Source organism: Alligator sinensis, unplaced genomic scaffold (genome assembly GCF_000455745.1).
Source record: "Alligator sinensis unplaced genomic scaffold, ASM45574v1 scaffold611_1, whole genome shotgun sequence".
Taxonomy (NCBI): domain Eukaryota; kingdom Metazoa; phylum Chordata; order Crocodylia; family Alligatoridae; genus Alligator; species Alligator sinensis.
Window position 1 is genome coordinate 1486146 of NW_005842332.1, and position 22555 is coordinate 1508700.

General features: G+C 55.6%; 1 protein-coding gene across 1 annotated transcript; it reads right to left on the bottom strand.

Moving 5' to 3' along the window:
* Positions 1 to 510: 510 nt before the first annotated feature.
* On the bottom strand, positions 511 to 22543 carry FAM69B (family with sequence similarity 69 member B). Its single transcript, XM_006028629.3, has 5 exons — positions 22481 to 22543; positions 15278 to 15412; positions 4368 to 4475; positions 3678 to 3854; positions 511 to 1560 (listed from the first exon to the last, which is right to left on the bottom strand). The coding sequence occupies exons 1-5, from the start codon at positions 22541 to 22543 to the stop codon at positions 748 to 750; spliced, it is 1296 nt and encodes a 431-aa protein (XP_006028691.1). The 3' UTR covers positions 511 to 747.
* Positions 22544 to 22555: the final 12 nt, after the last annotated feature.

Consider the following 22555-nt stretch of genomic DNA (forward strand, 5'->3'; position numbering starts at 1 on the left):
GGCAGCCATGCCATCCTCCGCCAGTATTAGCAGCAATTTGAGCAGCCTGGAATTTCCCAGCCCCCCTCTTTATAGGAGTCAGGCACTTTAAATAGATGCATAACATGAACCAAAAGTGTAAGCACGAGTGAAAAAGCCTCTCTGCTCCGTACACGACAGCTGCATTCGAGAGTGCTTGATTCAGACGTTTAAAAAAATTGCTAATTGTGCAGGTTCCTCTGGGTATGGTAACCCGCCATTCAAAAATATCACAAGGAAGCTGGTCTTTAAAAGGCTGCTGTTTGCTATTGATGTACCCGTGTGAGTCACATAAAAGCTATTTATTAACATCAGAGATGTTCATCAAAGTAAAATGTGACAATTACAATGTGATAATTATTTCCCTCTTTTTCCACTTCTGATTGTTCCTGGATTAAAAAGAAAGATGGTTACAATTAGACCCTGCTTCTCTCCCCCACCCCCACCCCATCAGCTTCTTCCCGCAGTCCCATTTAGCCAGGTTGTCTGTATTCCTACTCTGCATCATACCCTCACAGGCCTAAAAAATGCTATCGATGATGCTACCGAGTGGTTCAGGTCAGGATGCTTTTTTTTTCAAGAAGGAAAAGGGGCTGCAGCTATGTCAAACTCCCTGCTTATGGTGCATTTCTGCTGGGAGAGCAAATGAGGAAAGACCACTGACCTGCTGGACCCCCACCTTCTCCCCACGAAATTCCAGTTTGGTAACCCCCAGTCGTGTCTTCCCCATTAGGAATATTTGGTATTGGAAATCTTCTTCCACAGCAAAGTCTTGAGATTGTTCAACACGAGTGAGTGGTGCACTTCCATCTGGCTAGCCAGGCCGCTCAGAGTCATGCACGTTCGTAGCTGCTTCTGCAGCTCTTCTCTCAGGTCAGACGGCGCTCCATACAGCAAGTAGTCCTGTAGGAGCCCGCAGACTTTAGCCAGGTTGGGCTGGACCACCTCGCTCTTGCACTGTTTCATGAGTTTGTCACAAGTGGCCGTGCAGTCCTTGCCGTAGGTGCAGTCCACGTTCTGCTCACAGTGACGTCCTTTGAGGAAACCTCTGATTGTCATCTCGGTGGCCACCTTCCTCAGGTTGACCATTTTGAAGTCGTACTTGTCGTTGTACCCCACGTTCTTAAAGCTGGTCTCGCAGATGTAGAAGTTCCCGTACGTACCATGGAATATCTCCTCCACAAACTCCAGGAGGCCAATGGCGATTTTGGCTCGCCTGGGCCAGGCTGGGGCAAACCACTGATGAACGAGTCGGTGGATGGCAGAGGGCAGCAGTGGCTGGAGGAAGCGAGGGACATCCATGCCATAGAGAGAGTTGTGAGGGATCTTCTCTGTGATGTACAGGTCCCCACAGTGTCCCAGCAGCTTGGAGGTGTGCTCCTTCTCATGCAGGGAGAGCATGAGGAGGAATTCATTCAACTGAAGAAGTGCCCAGATGGACTTGGCCTCTGCCAGAGACACTTTCCCATCTCGGTTCACGTCGGCCATCGTGATGATTTGGTTCACCAAGGCTGCCAGGGATGTCTGATCTCCGAGGTTAGACTGCAAGTAAATGAGGAATTGCATCAGCTCCTTTAAACACGACCTGTCCTGCTTGAGCACTGTATACATCAGAGGCGGGCAGTTATTTTGGGCGGAGGGACACTTACCAAGTTTTGGCAAGCGGTCAAGGGCAGCATTACCTCTCCGGTGCAGGGAAGTAAGAACAGCCCCAAGGTCCCAGGCCAGAAGCTTCTGCTAGGCAGGGGCTTCTGGTTGGGGAGGCAGGGCTGGAGGGGCCTTGCTGCTGGGTCCTGCTGCCAGCTTCCCCTGGGTCCTATTGTCCCTGACTCCTGTCATCTTTGACAGGCATCCAGGAACAAATACGTATTATTTTTTAAAATTTTTAGGAGCCCCATGAGCCAGACAGAATGGCCTGGCAGGCCAGATCTGGTCCCCGGGCTGTATTTTGCCCACCCTGGTATATATTAACCCATGGAACAGAGTATGTGGGTGCTCTGCTCCTAACATGTTCCTTTTGACCAACTGCAGTGCAAATTCCCTGCTGTGCCCCAATGATTACAGCTGGACTGGTACGTACCAGCAGCTTGGAGCAGCCTGAGAGCGCTCCAAACCCTAAGAAGTCTTCAAGGGTGCAGCTTAAGTATAGCAAATGCTGATCAAGCCTTTGACACAGTCGGGACCTGTCCCATGGGAGATGCAGCAACTATTGACCTAATGCCTCCAGCCATGTGTTCAGAGGACCCCCCTCCCTTGCAATAGGATACTCTGATTACAGAAGAAACAAAAGTTCAATTTCTGCAAAGCAAACTGGCAAAATACGATTTAAAAGTCAAAGGAAGGAGCAGCTACCTGCATTGGGTGCAGCCATGCTGTGCGGTGAACTGCTACGTTGCCCAGGGGCAGCGGAGATTCGTGCTAATGAAAGAATAGCACTTACCTTAATGTAGCTTTGAGAGGCTGCTCTTGTGAGCTACATCTTTTGTGTTTTAACCTACTTCCTACCAGCAAGTGCAGCTAGACAAATGAGCTCGTAGGAGGGGAAGGAAACTAGCCTGTTGGTATGAAAGCAGCGCAAATGTTCTTCACATTTCTGAAACAGCTACTGTATGGTAAGTCTGGCAGCAGACCGGAGTCCGATAATTGATCCGTTCCAGGAGAATTGTTTTAGAGTTAAGGTCGATGTCGGTTCTCAGAAAGTCACGAGGAGGCCTGTAGTTATGAGTGGCAGGAGCCTGAAAACCTTGGTTTTCATCTGCATCGAATGAGTTTGACAATTCTCTCCCTGGAGCACGGGGTTTCTCCCCACCTCATTCTTATAGACGGAGGAGACTGTCACTAATTTCAACCTTGCTAGTTTTCCTAACATGGTGACTTCCAATGTCATCTGCCAGCCTGGCTCGAGATAAGCTGTCACAGGCCTTAACTCAGAGCGACATCCACATGGCTAATGATAGCCAAGGGACATCTTTCACCCTGAAGGCTTTCTTCCTCCTCTGTAAATACGCTTCTGTAACACAAAATACAGGGCTTGCTTCATCCACAGCAGAAATACGGCCAGCTTGGGAGCGAACAACAGCTACATAGCCACACACAGCAAGGCTACCCACCGCTTGCAGGAGTGGAGGTGTGCAAGATCTCAGTGAGGGAAATGGAGAGCATCTTTATAACTGCTTGAAAGTTGACGGGGACTAGAACGGCATGTGAATTGGAGCCTGGGTTTAAAATTCATTAATGTTTCAGAGTTAAAAGCAGAAATGAACACGCTCACCAGGAAAATGTTCAGGAAGTCGTGACTCAGTGAATTTCAAATCAATGTGAGCATTGAATTTACGTGCACACTGACTGTCCCCTGACTTTTCTGGCATGTTTCCTAACCTAGGGGGTCCTCCAGTCTCTTCCTCTGTTATCTACCGCTACCGGCATTATCCTGAGTGTCACAAAATGCTGTGTGAAAAGCCGTACCCTGGAGCCAGTGGCTATGGACAGAGACCTTCAGCCCTGAGGTCTGTGCTCTCACAGGGAGGGAAGTCCGTAATTAGTTCTGCTCCCTCCCCAGGGCCAAGTGCCATTCCCTGGCCCAGGGTTTCAGGAGGGAGGGGATATAATACACCATCACAAAACACACAGGCAGAGAGCGCGCTCCGCGCCACACTGACTTTTAGGAAATTCAGGAGCATCTCTCTGAACTCATCCATCGACGTCCCTCTGGTCGGCTTGTCAAAGAGAACCAGGTCCCTCCGGGGAGCAGAATCAGGGTTGCTGTCTGCCTTCAAGGCCTCCTCGATGCCACATTTAATGATCACCTCTTTCTCCTTCCAGAGCCCGCTGTAAACCTGGACCAAAGGGAAGGGAAGCGGTCAAACAGGGATGGATGGAAAGTCAATGCAAGTGATTAGCTGGTGGGTTCTTGAGAGGGAGGGATGCGAGGACAGCCCAGAGGCCGTGAGCCCACGGGGAGAGATTAATGAGGCTCCGGGCACCCGTTTCGACTGCCTGAGTGCTGGCCAGCAGCAAAGAGCAGGCTGGCTGCTGCAGTGACAGGAGACTTGGAGCTTCCCAACAAGTTTGGCACAGGCAGTGGCAGGGCAGGCGTCCCTTGCATTGCTCTGTCATCCTGCACCAAGCAAAGGGGCAAGGAGGAAGGACCTGTCCCTAGCTCAACCCTTGGCCTAGCAGGTGGTGGAGGTTTGGGGAACGTGCACACCAGCTTCCCAAGCCAAGGGCATGTGTTAAAAGAGCTGCCCACCACACTCAAGTCACCTCCCAAGTAGGCCCAGCACTAACCCAGCGCTTCTCCCTCCAGCCACGTGCCCGCCGCGCCAGTGCCCCCGCGCAGCCCTACCCACCTGCTGCGTGGCGGACGAGGAGAGGCAGTGCTGAAACACGAGGGTGTGTTCGTCACACAGGTCCCTGCACGTCGAGCCGGAAATGATCCCCTTCTTGTACTGGTCGCACTGAGGAGAGGCAGAGTCGTGAACCAGTTCATTAGCAGGGTTGCTCATTCCCGCGCTAGGAGAAGCTGTGCCTGGAGCCCAGCTCCCAGAACAGCTACCTGCCATCCTAGACCCGACCCCCACAGCCCCCAGCCCAGAGCAGATGAGAAGCAAATTCCCCCGGTTTAACTTCAACCCCAGGTTGTCAACGAGCCTCCAGAGCAACTGAGGTCCCCCTGCGCTCTTCCTTTCCACTTCTGTTTCCTCAAGCAGGGATGCCCAGAGCCCTCTGTACAGCGCTACTGCTCTGTGCCTCAGTTTCCCCACAGGTCAAACCATCTGAGCGTGCTGCTACTTGCTGATTACTTCTCTGCACTGGGACCAGACAGTTGCAGCTCCCTGAGCTCCTACCCATGCATTCATAGCCAGTTAATGGGGAAGCCTGGCCTCTGCAGTGACTTTATGGTGAGTTATGGTGGGGAAGGACCTGTGCATTAGACAGCGAAGGGTGAGAGGCAGCTGGGCTCTGGCTTTGTGACCCACGTGCACTTAAATACAATGCAGCCAGCCACGGCAGAGAGGCTTCGCTGTAGCCTGTGAACCGTTGCCACCGATTTTCTTCTTTGCGGTGGCTGATGTGAAGTCCAGGCGCTCCAGGTGGGAGGTAAACGGGCAGCCCCAAGATGCCAGCCGCACCCTTGCGATCACCCCAAGAAATTTGCGGCCTGCCAGAAATGGCTGGGTTTGTTTTATGGGCAGAGCCCAGAAAAAGGAGAGGCCCCCATCGTTTCTTTCCTGTTTACCCAGGATTGGAGACAGCCAGCTGTTCCTTAGTTAAAAAAAATAGCTATCCTCAAGTAGCTCTCAGAGATGGGAGCTCTCACACAAAATCATTATCAAAAACCATTTACTATAGACTTACTGGGTGTGACTCAGCATTCGGACTGGCTAATAATTAAGCCCATGCCAACTTGGTGCTAGCAACTCGCTGTATATTGCCAGGGTTCGGCTGGTTGCTTTGCTTTCAGCCTGCTCAGAGGGGAAACCATCCGCTTTAAAAGCAGATCTGCCTGGAATGATTGCTAACCTCATGTTAGAGAGTAATATAATACCCAGGGCGACCCTAAGTGATAGATTAGAAAAAATATATAGCTACTCCCTTGTTCTGTAAGTTGTGCATTGATAACAGCATTTGGTTGCTAGTCGGTTTGTCCAGTTCCTGCATTCATAGATTCATAGATGTTAGGGTCGGAAGGGACCTCAATAGATCATCGAGTCCGACCCCCTGCATAGGCAGGAAAGAGCGCTGGGTCTAGATGACCCCAGCTAGATGCATATCCAACCTCCTCTTGAAGACCCCCAGGGTAGGGGAGAGCACCATAAGTGGGAATGCATTGTGTGGGTCTTTCATACAGTGGCAACAGGGAAAAACCCATTGGAAAATGTGACCATGAGGTGTGCAGGGAATGCAGCAGAAAGGAGCGTCTGAAATGACAAGGCTCACTTTCAGGTGGCTGGAGCCCGCTGATGCTTGAGGACCTGCGATGAGAGGAAGAGTCAGAGCTTCTTGCTTCTCCTTCCAGTTACAGGCAGGGAATAGCTCATGCTGTGCTGTGGAAGCCAGGACACCGCTGCTGAAGTCCCAGATTTATTGCTTAATTTCTGCCTGGCACACACGTTGTGGACAAAAGCCACGCACCCTCCTGAAACCTCTGTGCCAGCCCTGGATCGGGGGGCAGTGTGCCCAGGGAACCCTTGAAATGGGACTTTTAGCCCAGGTATTTGGTGAGGGGCCACAAAACAACAGCTCCTGGCACGGTGTGGACGTGGCCATGCTCTTTCCAGTTCGGGTGGGAGCTACAGGCTACCTCCTGAACCACAAGCTGGATAAGAGCATCCTCTCAGGCCAATTAGCAGCATCTCCCAGCAGACCTAATAAGCACACACCGGGCCATGTCATGGCAGCTGCACTCACTGGAGAGAAAAGGAAGGTAGATTTTCCAGTCCCAGGGGGTCTGTGTCCTGCAGTTAGTCCCACTACAGCTGGTTGTCTTATTGTGCACAGGTATTGTATTTCTTTGGGGAGGGACGAAGTGCTGGGGCCTGATTTTTGGGAGGAAGGGTTCATTACCTAGTTAATCACAGAGCAGAGGTCACATCTAGTCCAACCCCCTGCTTGAGGCAGCATGAGCCCTGGCCAAACCACCCCAGACAAAGCCATCATCTTGACTCTCGTTATCTGCAATTGCAGGGGGCTGGCCTCAGTGGTGCCTCCTGCCAGTCCAATGTCTTTGGGGGCTGCTCTGTGCCTGGATTTGATCCTGATCGGATGCATACGAAGACACTTGATGAGAGGGTCCCACAAAGAGCTGATCAGGAGCAGCCCCAGGTGCAGGCCGTGCCAGAGTGGGAGACGAGCCACACCTGCCCTTGGGTGCTCGGCTGATTGGGAGAGCGAATTGACTCCCTGGAACAGGTTGAAAAGGGCTTGTTGGAGGGCTGAGCTCCCTTTGCTGGGCTGGGAGGCTGCTGCGGGCTCTGGGGAGGAGGCATTTGGTAGGGGCAAAGATGAGATCAAGGTGATATTGCACTAAGCTTGCTTGAGCAACTGCTAGCAATGGAAGAGGGGGTGCTGAAATCAGCTGGGGGTCTGACCCCTTCTTAGGTGAATGCAAGGAAAGCAAAGCCTCTAAGTTGTGCTGGAGGAAGCTGCTGGGGCAGGTATAGCCTCTCTGGACAGCTGGCTAGGGAAGCTCCTGGGAGGCAAATCAGCAGTGAGGATGGGAGAAGAGCAATGGAGGAGGTGTCTAGCTAGGCCGTGGGGTGGGAGTGGGTCTCTACATGGCTAACTAAAACATGCCACAAGCCCAGCCCTGCACAGGGAAGCTGCAATTGCAGCACAGCCCTGGAGAGAGGGTGTCCTCCAATAACCCTGCGAGTGCTGCATCTGCTTGCCTGGGCTCCAGAGCTGCTGGATCTGCCCTGGCAGCATCCCAGAGAGCCGCTGGAGGTCTCCTCGGGGCCGGGCTTGAAATCTGGGCTGCAAGGGAAAGAAGCAGAATGAGTGCAAGCCAAGTATTAGATGCGGCAGGATGGGGACAGAGCCCTTCACAAGCTGGACTCGGAGGGCTGCTGCTATGGCAGGTGTCTATAAACCCCCTTGCTGTGCTCAAAATGCACTACACACAAGCAAAACACAGGCCATGCCCCAGCACCTCCATCTGTGCATCTGAGCTCTGAGCTGGGGATTTTCCTCTAACCCCATGGTCCAAATTACATGCGTTGTCAGCACTCGGGAACCTGATGCAGGCTTGTAGCCACCTCTACATGGGTCCAGATACAAAATAGACAGCACATGGGGGGGCTGCGTTTTGGAAAGCAGGGATGCCAGAAAGGGCCTGGGACATGAGTACATGTGAGCTCCAGTGCATGCATTGGCATGGTTGAGAGGATGCGTGAGCAGAAGAGCAAACCCAGAGCAGAGGGGTGGTCCTATATCTGCCTATGGTGTTGGGGACATTGCCGTGGGACGCCGAGGTCCGGCTCTACGGGGAAGCTGAAAGGGGAAGGGATTCAGAGAAGTGCTATGAGAGCTATGGCAGAGCTGGAAAACCTCCTAGGAGGAGCCTTTTTTTGGCTTACTCAAAGGGGTTAAGAAGGGACTTGATTGAAGTGTGCAGGGACCTAAATGTGCAAAGGATTTCTGATAATAGAGGAATGCAGCAGGCCAGAGCCTGAATGCAGCCCAGGGATCAGGCCCAAAGGTTTTAGCCATAAGGGGGATTCACCTTCGGAGCAGCTGGCCTCAGGGGTCTATGCCACAGGGTGGCCTAAAAGAGCGGCTGTCACTCATCCACGAGTTTGGGGCTCGAGGAAGAGGAGTGGCTAGATGGGGACGTAATGCAGGGACAAGCCCACGAATGGCCCAAAGAAACCTCCGCTTGTCTATCGCATCCATCTCCAGGGTCTGCCCTTGGGCAGGGGTTTGCCCCTCTGTCCATACAGCCCCTTGAGCACACTGAGCGCTACCCCACTCAGCAGCCTGTTTCTCTAGACCCCTCGCATGGGCCACTGGGGCCCAAGGCCAGGACAGGCTAGCGATTGCAAAGCTCAGGCTTGCTCCCAGCCTCCTTCGCAAGCTCACGGGGTTAGCTGGAGCCGGCTTGGCCGCAGAGCCTGCCGCCGTCATGCAGCTGGTGACGAGAGGCTGTTGTTTCCCTCAGCAGCCCGAGCCAAAGCCATCGTGGCAGTGCCATGTGCTTGCCACTGCCGGTGTCTCATTGCCTTGGCACTGTAACTGCGTTTCCCTGAGCCGGCAGTGATGGTAATCGGCGTCTGCCCGGCCCCGCGCCCTTCCCGCTGACGTCTCATTAAATTGTTTTGCCGTCGTCCTGATGGTGCAAGGTCACCTTCACTCGCTGCGGGGAGATGCCGCGATGCTGAATGATAGCCTGTTCCCAGGGAAGGGAATTCACTGTTATGACCAGAAGCTGGGGCCTGGCTCTCAAACCTGAATGCCTTGATATCTCCACTTCCCTTTGCATGCATCTCTTGGCTCCCCATCTGTGGACACCCACTGTCTTTGGTGCTGAGACGGGAAGGTGTCTTGGACAGTGACTGTCCCTCCTGAACAGCATCGAGCTGCTGGTCTGTGACTGGGGCTTATCCGAGCAGCCACCATTCGCTTTGCAGATGGTAAGGGTCAGGGCAAGAAGGAAAGGGTCCCTCCCAGGCTGCAGTGACAGATCTAGCACACCTCACCAGGGAGAGTCAGGGGTTTATTGGGGCGGAGGGCTTGCACCTGCTAGCTTTGACAGTGAAACTCCAGCACCGCCGGGTCCCAGCAGAGAGGAGCTGAGAGGTGAACAGCAGGCTCTGTATAAAGCACCAGAGATGGCACATGGGACATAGATTGATGGGCAGATCCTCCTGGAGGGACGCGGGACGGAGACAGAGCAGCAGGGAACAGAGCTGCGTGGCTCTACGGCAGGGGTGGCCGACCTGCAGCCCCGGGGAGATCGGGGAGGGGGTGGGCAACACTGCAGCAGATGGCCGAGGAGCAGAAAGCAGAGCAGCACATCAGGCAGAGCAGCATCTGGGGAGGGTGCAGGGCTAGTCTGCTAAAAAAGTTTGGCCCTGAGACTCCAAGTGACTTCCAGCTCTGGCACAAGCGCAGTGGGAAGGCCACTGCGGGTCACATCCTCCATGGACCAGAGCTTGATGAGCCCCATTACTAGAGGCCTAATGACCTTCCCCTTGAGATCAGCATGAGCAAAGCCCCCGCAGTCCTCTGCCCCCTCCTCCCCTCGCACACGTGCCCTCGGGCCTCCCACCACCTGCGTTGAGCCATCGCTCCAGCAATGCTCACGGGACCCTGGCTGCAGTCTCTGCACTCTGCTATTCATTTCCCCGGCGGACGTGATGAGCGAAAGCAATGCGCGGTCACCGTGCAGCGTGCTCCCCGCCTGCTGCTGGGGTCCTTCGGAGGAGACCCCACCGTTTGCAACTCAGAGACGAGCATGAATGAGGACAGAGGGAGGGAGCGCGAGGCCAGGAGGGACAGCTGCCTCCTCCAGACTCAAGGGCTGGCTGATGGGTTGTGCAGAGATTAATAGAGGCGGGGGGGGGGAGGATGGAGGCACTGCTGTTTTCCAGGCATCTGCAAGAGCCTTCCTGGAAGGAGCCGTCCCCGCGGTGCCTCCCCACGCGCCGTTCCCGGCAGGCTCAGCCCCTCTTGAATGCCCTTCAGCGCGGGGTCTGTCTGCATGTGGATACTGTGCTGGCTGGGGACTCAAGCGCTTTGGGATCAGGACGCCAGCCTGCTCCAAAACCCATCTTTTCCGAGAGACGGGGCCTGCCCCTCTGCCGGTAGCACTGACAGCGTGGCTCTCCTCTCACTACCCCGACCTGTGACACCCACTGGGATGAGAGGCATGATATTTAGGAGGGCTGAGGCATCTCCAAGCAGGTCGGGGCACTTGCAGGGTTGCCGTCGGGGAGCAGCGCTTCCACCCGGGGCGGCTTCTGCGGTTTGAATGCATTTCTGCAGAGGGAGGAGGAACCTCCTGCATGTTCTCGCCCCAGCGAACTATGTCCTAGCAGAGGGTTTCAGCTGGAAACACTTGAGTCTCCAATGCAGGTTGTTCACCCCATCTGGTCAGAGAAGCATCCAAGCTCCTGGGGCCTTGTATCCTGCCCTGATCCCTGTTCCCTCCCTGCTGCCTCCTACTACCGATTCCCTTGATCCCCAGGGGACATTTCCTTTCTCGCTGCCTCAATATGACCCCCCCATGCAGAGCAAAGCAGTCGAATGGTTTGGCACGTCCTTGTCGTGGGACGGGGGAGCTCTTGGGGCCAGGCATTGCCTGCCGAGTTGTGTGTTCGATGCCTGAGCTGCCGTCTAATGACTCTCAGGACATGAATGACTAACCAGCCCCAGGTCCCCGCTGCTGGCTGCACCCCGCAGCCACGTGGCTGCCCTTTCCTGCTCCCTTGCCTCTTCCAGCACCTTAGGCCTGGCTGCCAAATGCCCCCCTTGGCCACAAACAGAGCAGCCACTTCATCCAAGCCCCTCGCCGAACAGTCGTTAAATCGAGGCCTCGAGCACGGTTCATTAGAGGTCACATCCAGCCCCAGCTCTTGCTGAGAAAACGTGGCTCTCTTCCCGCTGCCTTCTCTCCCTCCCGGGGCCCTGGTGCACTAAAAGCTTTGCTGTTCCCTCTGGCACGCTCCCCGAGCCATTAGTGAGGCGTAATACGGCCTTTTAATAATCACGGCTGATTAAAGAGCCCCTCTTGGTGACGGGTGTGAGAGACGGCTCCCTTGTGACCCCCTCTCTGCGGCGTAGGGCCTTATCCATCATGTGCGCCGAGCGGCTTCCTGGCCGTGCCAGCCCGCGGTGCAGAGCTCGGCCCTGCCTGCTCCCTGCCCCACGACACCCGCATCCATCACCCCTTCCACCTCCTCCAGAAGTGCTTCATCGGGGCAGCAGCATCACTTAGCGCCCAGGGCACCAGCCTGGGCCTGAGGACACCTGGGTCCTCTTCACCGACCTCCTGGGTGACATCCCTTCCCTTCTCGGTGCCTCAGTTTCCCCACCTACACAATGCAAATGCTGACAGAGTGCTTCGAGAGCGGGCCGAGAGCATTACAGACGGCCAAGGTGTCAGCACAGCTCCTCTGGATTCAAGCTCGGGCCCAAAGGGATGTTGCTGCTTTCCGCTGTTTTGCTAATTAGATCCACTGCCAAGAGGTCGTTAACCAGGGGCTGCAGCGCAATCGGGTGCTAGCAGGGCCGGCGGGGGATTCCCTCCTCCTTGCTTCCTACCAAGGGTGGGGATGAATCTCATGCACATGATAGACTGGATGGGGGGGCGGGGTGACCCTGGGGGTCAAATTGTTGCTGCCGGCCGGCTCACTCGTGGATGGATGAGCCCCGGCCCATCAGACCCAGGCTAGAGGGGCAGACAAGCTCTGTCACGATGGAGGTCATTGCATGCTCTGTTGAGATGCAGGCGGCTCAGGGGTACAACAGCCTCTCCAGACCGGCAGCACCAGACAGCAATGCACAGGACCCCAGTCACGGCCAGCACAGGGCATCTTCACCCAACCTGACCACTGCCCTGCGCACGGCACCTCACCCCATCCCCAGCCAGGATCGCCAGGAGGGCTCGTATCTGCAAGGGACGGATGCCAGACCTTGATTCACTTCTTATGCCAAAGCCGGCTTTTTCTGCAGCACAGCCCCCATCGGCTTCTGTCCTTGCCTCAAGGCCCTTCCAGCTCCAGCTCCTGCCTTCAGTCTCAGCTGCTCTGGTGCCTTCTCACGCACCTGCCCATTGCCATCACATTCAAGTCCTGCAGAAACCAGCCCCCACTCTGAGCCTGCCCCAAGCTGGTCCCCGATCTCCCTACCGAAGCTGTCCCTAAGCGCATGAGTGGGGGTGAAATACAACACTGGGGACCATTAACCCCCAGTGCTTGCCACTTGTCAGAGAGGGTGAGACACCACAAGCAGCATCTGCAGGTCCTCTACAGCCAGGCCGGGCAGACGGGTCTGCTGAGATGCCTGGATACTGGCATGGGCCTCATCAGGCATCTCTGCAATGGAGAGCGGAGGTGGTACGGCAACCTCCCTGCTACATGTTCGGAGTACCAGTGAGTCACACGGCAGCTCTGGCATCCCCGGGGGTGGCTCCTAGACAAGCCTCTTTGCAGGCTCCCCACCGTTCTGCATTGGAGAAATGTGCCGTGGATGGCTGTCGCTCCACACACCTCCAGGTGGGAGCCGGGCTGGAGCTGCTCCTCTCCCGCTCTGCTCAAACCAGCCAGGTTTGCACGCCTTGCTTCTGAGCACAGAACAAGGGGCCAAGATGCAGCTGTCCCTACAGCGGGGATAGTGAAGCCAGGCACGAGCCTGACCCAGCGGGGCTCTGGGAACCCATTGCTTGCCTTGCTGCTACAGAGCCAGGCACCAGATCCAGAGGTAGAGACAGGTGCCAATGGGTCAGTTGAGGCATGCATTGGAGGACTCCTCCGCACTGAGCTCCAAGGGAGGTCAGCAATGCAGTGCTCTGGCCCCAGGTGCTCAGGGCTGGCTCAGACCCATGCCCCCCCTGCACCTTTATTAGCAGAGTGGGCAGCGATTTCATCCTGAGCCCCGGGGCAGGGAGGAACAACAGGGTGGAGACCCCCGAAGTGGGAGGATGGAGAGTAGGTGGTAAAACCAAAGGGCAGCCCTGCCTCGAGGTCCCTTCTCATCCTGCTAACATCTGACCAGAAGGGACCTGCCTAGGGGACCCGTCTGGGGAATACCCTGTGGGGCTGGGACAGCGAATGCGTCTCAACCAACAGTCTTGCCAGGGTGAGGGTGGGGGGAAGGAGAGTGCCTCTGTCTCCTCGCACGCATGTGTGCAAACACCAACTTGCAAGTGCACATGTATGCACACAAGCACACCCCCAGAGGTAGATGCTCCAGCTGAGAAGCAAGCATGCCCCTATACAGCAGTTCACAAGCATGCATGCACATGCTTTTAAGCAACACATGCACACACTAGCGCTGTCTTCCGTGTGCAAAATGACATGCACCTCGCAGCAGACAGGCCTCCTGGGCACTGCACGTGCTGGGAAGTGGGGTGCATGGAGAAGCAGAGCAGCCCTGTATTTTGAGGATGCACACCCGAAAGCCCCTCTCCCAGCCACAGACACAGCAGGTGGAGGACAAGCTGCCAGCACAGCCAAGAGGGGCAGATGACTGCCAGAGGGGCAGGGGCTGAGCCAGGCCAAGTAAGGGAGAAGCTGGGACATCCAGGGCCGCAGGTTTCCAAGCTGCCGTGTGCTAGTGAAATATGTCCCAGCTCCGGTCCCCTCCCCATCCTCTCTTCATCATCACGGTTGGGGAGGCAGTGTTGCTCGCTTGGAGAAGGGGCCCCCATGGGCTTCTGTTGGCACAGTAACATTTGCAACGTCCTTGCCATGCATGATGCATGTGGGATCTCCTCTTCCCCCCCAGACTGGGGTTGGGTCTGTCCCCATCACATCGCTCATGCTTCATCCTGTGCACCCCAGCTGCCCTGCGAACAATTTGTGCGCTCTGGGAATGACTGTGTTGGCAACAAGACAATACTGGGGGTTTGAAGGGTCCCAAAACCAGACAAGGACCCCCACTTCCAAGGCCCGCTGCAAGGCCAGGCCTAGGGACAGTGCTATTTCCCTTGGAAAAGGCAGGCAGAGAGAAGTGGAGCCCAACACATGCTCAGGGTGTTTAAGGAGTCAATAAGAAGGAAGCTAGAGAGGCAGATTACCCTAGATGCCAACTGTGTCATAGGTGGGCTCTGATTCCCTGCTCATTACAGCGGTCAGCAGAAAGCCAGGCGAGCGGGTTCCCAAGCCAGGATGTCTGAGCCCGGGAGATCTGGGGCTAACTCTCTTGATCTGGAGCTGTCCCCCCACCAAACCCAGGGCACCTCAAGAGCAGCAGCAGAAGGGTTGGAGGCCCCATGCCAAGCACAGCAGTCAAGTCCTACCCTCTTGTAAGGAAGGCTGGGGCTCGGCACGGCCGCACTTTGCTCTTCCCCTGCCTGGGGCCTGCGGACTGCCTCCCCGCCGGCTAACAAGAGCCCCGCGCATACCTGCCGCTCGCAGTCTCAGGGCCCAGACTGCCACGTCTGCAGCAGCCACGTGGTACCCCGGGCAAAGCACAGGGTCCCTCGGTTAAAGGACTCCTTTAACACAGGGATGGGGACAACGTGATGCCTTTGGAGTGGCCAGACTTGTCCTGACAGCTCCTGGCCTCGATGTTCGCACCCTTCCGGTACCTGTTGGCTGCTACTGGGTACACCCAGCTCAGCCAGGGTGTCCCTGCTCCTCTACGGGTCCCTTGCATCTTATCTGCGATCCACTGAAAGTGCAAAGGTTTCCACTGGAATTTCTGTGGCTAAAACAGAATTTAAAATAAAACCAATTTAAATAGAATTTTTTCTTTTTCTGGCCAGGAAATGCAACAAGAGGAAACTGTAAGGCAGGAGACCTGGTGCTGCAATAACAATAGCGCGCTCTCAGGTGTGTGTGTGTGTGTGTGTGTACATATATATATATATATATATTATATATAGTGCGTTTCATGCTCAGGAAGTCTGAAAACACCTTAGAAGTGAGAGCTTCTCACATGATGCTTGCTTACCTTGGCAAAATGCAGTGCCCCCCTCCCATAACACGACCTCCTGAGGCCTCCAGGAGCCCAACCCCAGCCCATGCGCTCCCAACACACCCACGGAGCAGAGGAAAAGCCATGACAGGAGCAAGGGAAGTTTGCCAGCACTCACGATTATCATCCGGCAGACGTGTCCTCGGCAGAGCTCAGAGTAGGACGAGTAATGCATGTACACGACCCAGCTGCCCACGAAGATGCCCAGCCAGGCCAGGAAAAGGTATTTTACTTTGATGCCAGGGAGACGATTCTGGGGTGGAAAAACATCAGAAAAAATGTCAGCATGACAGGCTAGCAAGCCTTGCAAATGGCTGGGTTGTGAATGTGTAATAGCTGCTGCTAATATACTCTGTGGGCATCTCAGCACCACATGGTCTGCTGCCTAATCCTGCCCAACACTCGTCCCTCTGAGCTCAGACTGGAGCAGGGACAGACAGCAACCACATGCTGGTACAGCACCTAGCGCAGTGGGGGCCTTGATCCCGCACTAGGGTCACCCTGTACAGAATTGCTCTCAGGTGTCATAGCAAACCACATCAGAGATGTCTGCAACAAGATCAGCTCCAGCAGGGACCTGCCATGCCGCCCGCCCCGGATTTCCCCACACCCTGATGCCCACATGCCAGGCTGCTAGAAGCAAGCCAAAGGCATCAGGCTAAGCTCGGAAGCACCTGGCTGCTCTCGGCCAAAATGCAGTTCCTTTTACCCCTGACGGTGGTCCTGATGAAGCATTTTCTTCGCCACACTGCGGTGGAGGGAAACTGCCGTCCAAAAACTTGCGACGTGTGGTGGCAAGAGTAGAAAGTCACAGAACAGGCACTAGACAACATGCACTGAATGACAGCATACGCCATGTGTCTGCTTATCTGTGCGGGGAGGCAGCGGGTCTGTGCACGCACAGCTGGGACTGCGCCTCGCACATCTCAGCGAGGGGTCTACAGGCATATGGGGTGGGGACAAACCGATTCGACCCTCCATGGAAATTGCAAGCTTTCCCCGCCCTGCTCTTGCTCCTTCTGCCTGGTAGTTTTATTTATCTCTACACACGCTTTCTTATGCAACCGCTGCTGCAAGTAGGTCATTTGCAAACTCTGGAAAAGGCCGGCGATTACGCGGCTAGGTTCAGAGGTGCTGACCGAGCCACTCGACCCGACCGTACGTCCTGAAACCCTCGTGCAAACAGACGCCCGGTGACGTAACCGCGCGGGATGCTGCGGGATCACCAAAATACGCGATGCATCGGTCTGTTGAGGCACAAACATTCACTGCCGTTTGGGCAACGTAGGGAGGGCTTTGCGACGGGCTCTGTTAGCATCTGTGAGATGACGCTGGTGTTCAGTGAGAGGTCACATTGACTTTCCTTCCTCACCAGGATGCTTCAGAGCTGCTCAGCTATGAGAGCACCCAGCACAGCTGCCTGTCTCCGGATGCATGCTGTTAAACCTCTGGGCCAGATTCGCAGCCCATGTGGCTCCAATACACCACTGCCAAGGAGGCGACCTTTTTAAATTGTTCCAGCGGCCTGTGAGAGAACTGCCTTTCCTGTTTATCGTGAGCGTAAAGCATCGTCTAAGAGCTGGGATTCCAGCATCACCCATAAACCCCGTAACAGTGCCACTATCCACTTTATAAGGGAGCGAGCATAAAACAGTAATATACTGATATATATGGCAGGAGGCAACACCTGCTGCTTCTCAAGGACACTCAATGCCCAGGGAAAGTCTCCCAGGCGGTGTTGAGCTCTTACTACCAGGATCTCATTCTGGATTGTTCACAGCCACCATGAATAATGAACGTACTGTCAAATGCATAAATAATATTTCATGCCAATGACTCCAAGGTTCAGCGAGTGATTTGTTCCTGGCATTAAGATGGTAATTTCTTCCACTCTGACCCCACAGCAGCTGTGTTGCTATCATTTGGCTTCCTTACAGCGCAGGTTGCTTGCCTGGCTTCCAGGCCAGGGTCCCGGGGGATCCCCCCACGGCTCTTAAGATGGGAAGCAGCAGCACTAGCCAAATTGCTTCATTTCTTTTCCATCTGCCTTTCTTGTGGGACCTTCCTGGAGATCCAGCCCTGGTCTGCACCCTTCCTGGGACAGGACCCGGCGGGAAGCTGAAAGCCATAGAGCAGAATCGTGGCTGCAAACAGCACCTAGCCCAGCACGCACTGAAGTCGAAGGGCTTCCCAATATTTCCAGGGGTTTGGGATAAAACTTCCTTAACAGAGATCTTTGCAGGAGCAGATGCTTTATTGCACTGTTTCTAGATGCAATGCCTGGCACTGCTTCTGACCGCAGTCCAAACCACACAGACCCATCTCAGCATTTGAGATCAGCTTTGGCACCGGGGGTGAATTCAACCCTCTGTTTGCAGTAAAATAGTCAGACAAAAAATAGGAAACAGCTTCTAGCCTGTCAGAACGGACAATTGCACTGATCTACACCCACGGAGCACCTGGCCCAGTCTGCTTTCCAAACCCTGGGGCACATTGTGTCGGTCCGACAGCGCTCCCACCATCTAGCTGCATCGGTGTCCATCCTGCATCAATCCCGAGAAGAGCTCGTCTCAGTACTGTCTACCTTGTCTTCCCACCCCACGGGTAGCAGTTAGCTATATGCATTTTTGTTCCATCAAAATCAATGGCTTTCCACACCAGTCTGCAGACAAGTGTGAACGCGTTTCGGCTGGAGCACAGATAACGGCACCTTGTGTGTTAATTGCAAATACCAAGGTGCGAATCAGCCCACGGAGCCCTGTGTTACTGTGCCATGTTTCCCCACCAAGGAAATACACCACTAATTAATGTCTGCTAAGAGAGGAATCTCATTACAACGAGGAGTCGTCAAATGGAAGAGATTTGTGGACACTCCTACGTGGCTGCGATGTGCTGGAGATGGAAAAGCAGCCTGATTTGAAAATGGCTCACGTATTAGCAAAGGGACCTCTTTGATATCGGTTCACTCTTGCCACCAAGGAGAGGAAGACTGAACAAGGAGGGAGGCCTGCAGGGTGCAGGATCAGCTGTGAACAGAGCCAGGCAGGATTTTGGGGGGAAATTACAGATTCATCAAAACTAAAATGTGAGTAGGAAGGGAGGATGCAGAGGATGAAGCACCAGGCTTCAATGGGACCTTTGCTCCAACCCACGTCAGGGTTGCAGACCCAGGCAGGACTCGACTACCACTGGAGCGCTGAGGACCTCGAAACATCCGAGTGCGTTTGCAGACGGGTGGAGAAATCTTTTGAGGACAGCATCTCTTGCCCATTTCTGACGGTCTCCATTGTACTTCTAGTCCCTATGTATGGAGTCATTCCAGAAGATGACACCAGTGGCCTTTCCCTGCGGTGACACCGACTGAAACCTTGATTCCCTTTGGTCTATCTGCATACTTTATGCTTTGGCAGGAGAGAGAGGGTAAAAAAAAAACCCAGCTCCTTGCTGAGGTCTGCCGGCAGGAGAAGCCGTGGCTGGGATCCAGCCTCCAGACCCTCACGTGGAGGTGAGTGTTGGCAATATTTCAGCCCGCTCTCTGTCTGGTGGCAGTGGGTTTGGGACATCTGGGTGAGACCTGGCACTTCTGTCCATACCAAGGACAAAATTTACCCCTGCTATAGATCCAGTCCTGGGCATTTGTTTTTTTTCTTGAGCATCTTCCACCCAACTGCAAAACCTATTCCAGGATTGTAAGGTACAAATAAGAACAGGAACTGGCATTTTGGCTGGCTTGGTTTTAGGCAAAATGAGGCCCACGTCTGTAGGGAACCCTGTTTTTTGTAGTGTCCCATGAATAACTACCCTGCCATTGCAGTAGCTGGAGAAAGGCAGGAGCCAGCGTGCCCTTATATCCGGTGCTGTACAAACCGACCCTTCCTAGAGCATTCAGACTGAAATCTGGACAGCACACAGCGGGACATCACACGATCACAGAGAAGTGGGGCTGGAAGGGACCTGCAGAGGTCAAACCTCGTCCACCCCGCTGTCTGAGGCAGGATCGTCCCTGTCTAAACCATTCCATACAACCATCACCAAAACTCTTCATAAAACTCCCATCAATCTTCACACCACACAGACCGAACACCCGAACCTGCCACAAGTAAAGCAGGGGAACCACGGCTGCCAAGACCCTACTGACAAGTACCTTTCGAGCCATCAGAGACCCCCAGGGTCTGATCGCCGGCCCCCCTTGCAGACAGCAGAAAGGGAGTGCTTGGGGCTGTGCCAATGTCAGATGAAACAATGCACTTGGATGTACGGAGAGTTACTTCTGGTTACTGCCGGCACCGTGGCAGTCCATAGCTCTGCCCTCCCCTTGCTCAGCCTGCCCCTATAACGAGCTGCAGGACTCCACAGTGCTCGCAAAGGGATCTGACTTCTTGAATGGAGTTAGGTTTAAAGGCAAAACCGGCTGCGTGCTACAAAAGATGCTCGCTCTCTATCTCTGCTGCAGCTCCCCGCAGCCCACCTGTGCCGTGCGGGCTTTCCCTGCCCTCCGAGGGCCTTCTCGGAGACTAGGGACCAGGACAAAGAATACCCCAGGCCCACGCTGTTCCCTGCCAGGCTTTGCTAGCAGATTTGTTGTTGCTTTACTGTCGAGAGCGAGCATCCGTTCAGCTCAAACCGAGCATCTTTCCAGAGAGGCATAATCCCTTATGTAATTCTGGCTCTTCTCAAGCAGTTTCCTCTACGGCCTGGATGCCTGTACTGCAGCTTTAAATCCGTCGCAGCAATCCAGGCAGGATGGGTCTGGGGAAAGTCTCGGGCAGAAGCTCTCTGCCAGAGCGCTTGACGGGCAGAGGAGCTGTCGGGATAATGCAGTTTCCCTTGCTCTAATGGAGTTTACTGCTGGAGGGGAAAAGGTGCTCTGCGACGCTTTGCCAGCGCCGGCCTTGCAAGGAGGGACGCAGCCTAAGAGCTTGTCAATAAGATTTGGCACAACTCTCGCAGCCGAAGAGCAGGCAGGACAATGGGAGGGTTTTACAGCAGAGCAGAAATGCTGCATCTCGCACACAGCGCAGGCTCAGGGCCCGGACCCTGCTCCACCGGCTCCGAGCAGCTGCAGCTTTGCAAGACCTCTCTGACGACGTCTCCCTCTTGCCCTTGCCAACGGCCCTTCACCTCCAAGCCCGGGATCCCACCCTGCTCCCAGCTCTGCCCCTGATGGGCAGAGCTCCCCTGCCATTGGGACTGTCCCCTGCGGCGTGATGGAGGCTGGACCAGCCCATCACATCTGGGCCATGAGACGGCACGCCTGGCTTGGCGGCTTCGCTCTCCACCTTCCTCTCTGATTTTGTCGGGTTTCCTTATTCCCGCTCTTCTCCCCGACTTCCTCCGCTCGTCCTTCCATCTTCCTCCCCCCGCCAGCCCGGAGGGATCCTTGCAAACCCCTCTCCGTTTGCCCGTTCTCCATCTAATCAAGCATGAAAAGCGACTGGGACCTTTCCTTCAGCTCCTCCGACCGCCTGCAAGCACAGGCGCTACGGCTGGCAGCGCCTCCTCGCGCTCTGCTTTCTGCACGTCCTTTTACAGCAGTGGAGGCAGCGAGCTTCGCCTCCCAAAAGCTTGGGCTGTATCTACGTCGCCTCGGGGAAGTCTATGAGGTGCCAACCTAGCCTGCCGTCTCTCGTAGCCGTTCTTAGCTGGATGTTTCCTAACAGGGGTTGAGAAATTCTGCTTTTCAGGATCAGATTCACAACTCCCTCCACCCAAAGAAAGGCAGGCAGGCCCCTGCCCTGCCCTTTTCACTCCAGATGCCCTGGGAGTCTAATCCAAGCCACAACTCGCGGTCTGCTGGGTCCCACTCCCAACCCCTCCGGTTCCTCCCGAGCCTACAGGGAGATGATGCCCCTGCCTCGCCTTCCTTCCCTTGCCCTCAATCCACTACCTCTGCACACCGAGACGTGCATCAAGCCTGGTCCAGAGCTGCCTTGGCTGGTTTGTTGTTTGTCAGAGCTGCCTAATTAACAGGCCAGGTGCTCTATAGGCAAATGTGGCTCCTTTCCAGCACGAGGCTTGTGGGCAAACTTCCCCTCCTGCCTGTGGTGTCAGCGTGCGTTTCGTCGCAGGAAAATAACCCACCATTGCTCTCCGCAAGCGAGGTGCAGGGTCCGGCTCAAGGGCCCAGGCCAGAGCTCCTTGCCAGCTTTGCATTCAGCTCTCGGTGCCAAAACCCAGCATCTTTGCTGTTTTCCCTGACATGCGTGTGCTCCTGACAGGATGGGGAGCAGGTGGGCAACGGTCCCATCCATCCCGGCCTTCCTCAGGGGCCTCCTCCACAAAAGATACCCAGATGGAGTGGGGGTGAAGGAGGCAAACCAGCCCCGCCAGGGGCTTCCTGGCGCTGCCTGTCTGAGCCCAGCCTTCTGCATGCAGCTGCAAGCCCCGGCGTGCCTCCTGCCCCATCCACGCCTGTGCCATCCCCGCTCCGACTCCGCACCCACGCCCTGGCCCCTGCTGCCAGGGCCCCACTCAGGGTGCCCCGAAACGCCACGTTTCTCCTTCTTTCCATTCCCCTGCGTGTTTCACCCCCTCTGCCCTGGATCCCAGCTGCCCCATGCTCCGGGGTGCAGTGCATCTGAATGCAGATGGGTGCCTGGCCCAGTCTCTGAGCATCCCAGGGGGATTGCAGCCCTTGGAGAAGGGGGATACAGTGTGTCTGAATGCAGATGGGTGCCTGGACCAGGCTCCAGGCATCCCAGGGGGTGGAAACCCTGGGAAAATGGGGTTACACAGTGGGTCTCCCGATGGCCCTGAATGCAAATCGGTGCCTGGCCCAGGCTCCAGGCATCCCCTTGGAGAGGGGACACAGCGGGGCTGAACACAGATGGGTGCCTGGACCAGGCTCCAGGCATCCCAGGGGGTGGAAATGGAGGAGGAGGATGCAGTGCATCTCCCGATAGTCCTGAATGCAGATGGGCGCCCGGACCAAGCTCCAGGCATCCTAGGGGGTGGAAACCCTGGGGAAAGGGGGGCACACAGAGGGTCTCCCGATGGCCCTGAGTGCAAATCAGTGCCCGGACCAGACTCCAGGCACCCGGGGGGTGGAAACCCTGGGAAAAGGGGGGCACACAGTGGGTTTCCCAATAGCCCTGATGCAAATGGGTGCCCAGACCAGACTCCGGGGGGGGGTGGCAGCCCTTGGAGACGGGGCACAGCAGGTCTGAATGCAGATGGGTGCCTGGCCCAGGCTCCGGGCATCCCGGGGGGGGTGGAAACCCTTGGAGGAGGAGGATGCGGTGGGTCTCCCGATGGCCCTGAACGCCCATGGGTGCCTGGCCCAGCTGGGGGGTGCATCCCTTGGAGAAGGGGGTGCCCTCACCTGCAAGCCCTTGGAGAGCGGGCAGAAGAGCACCAGGTGCACCAGCCGGCGGAGCCTCCTCATGCTGCGGGCGGG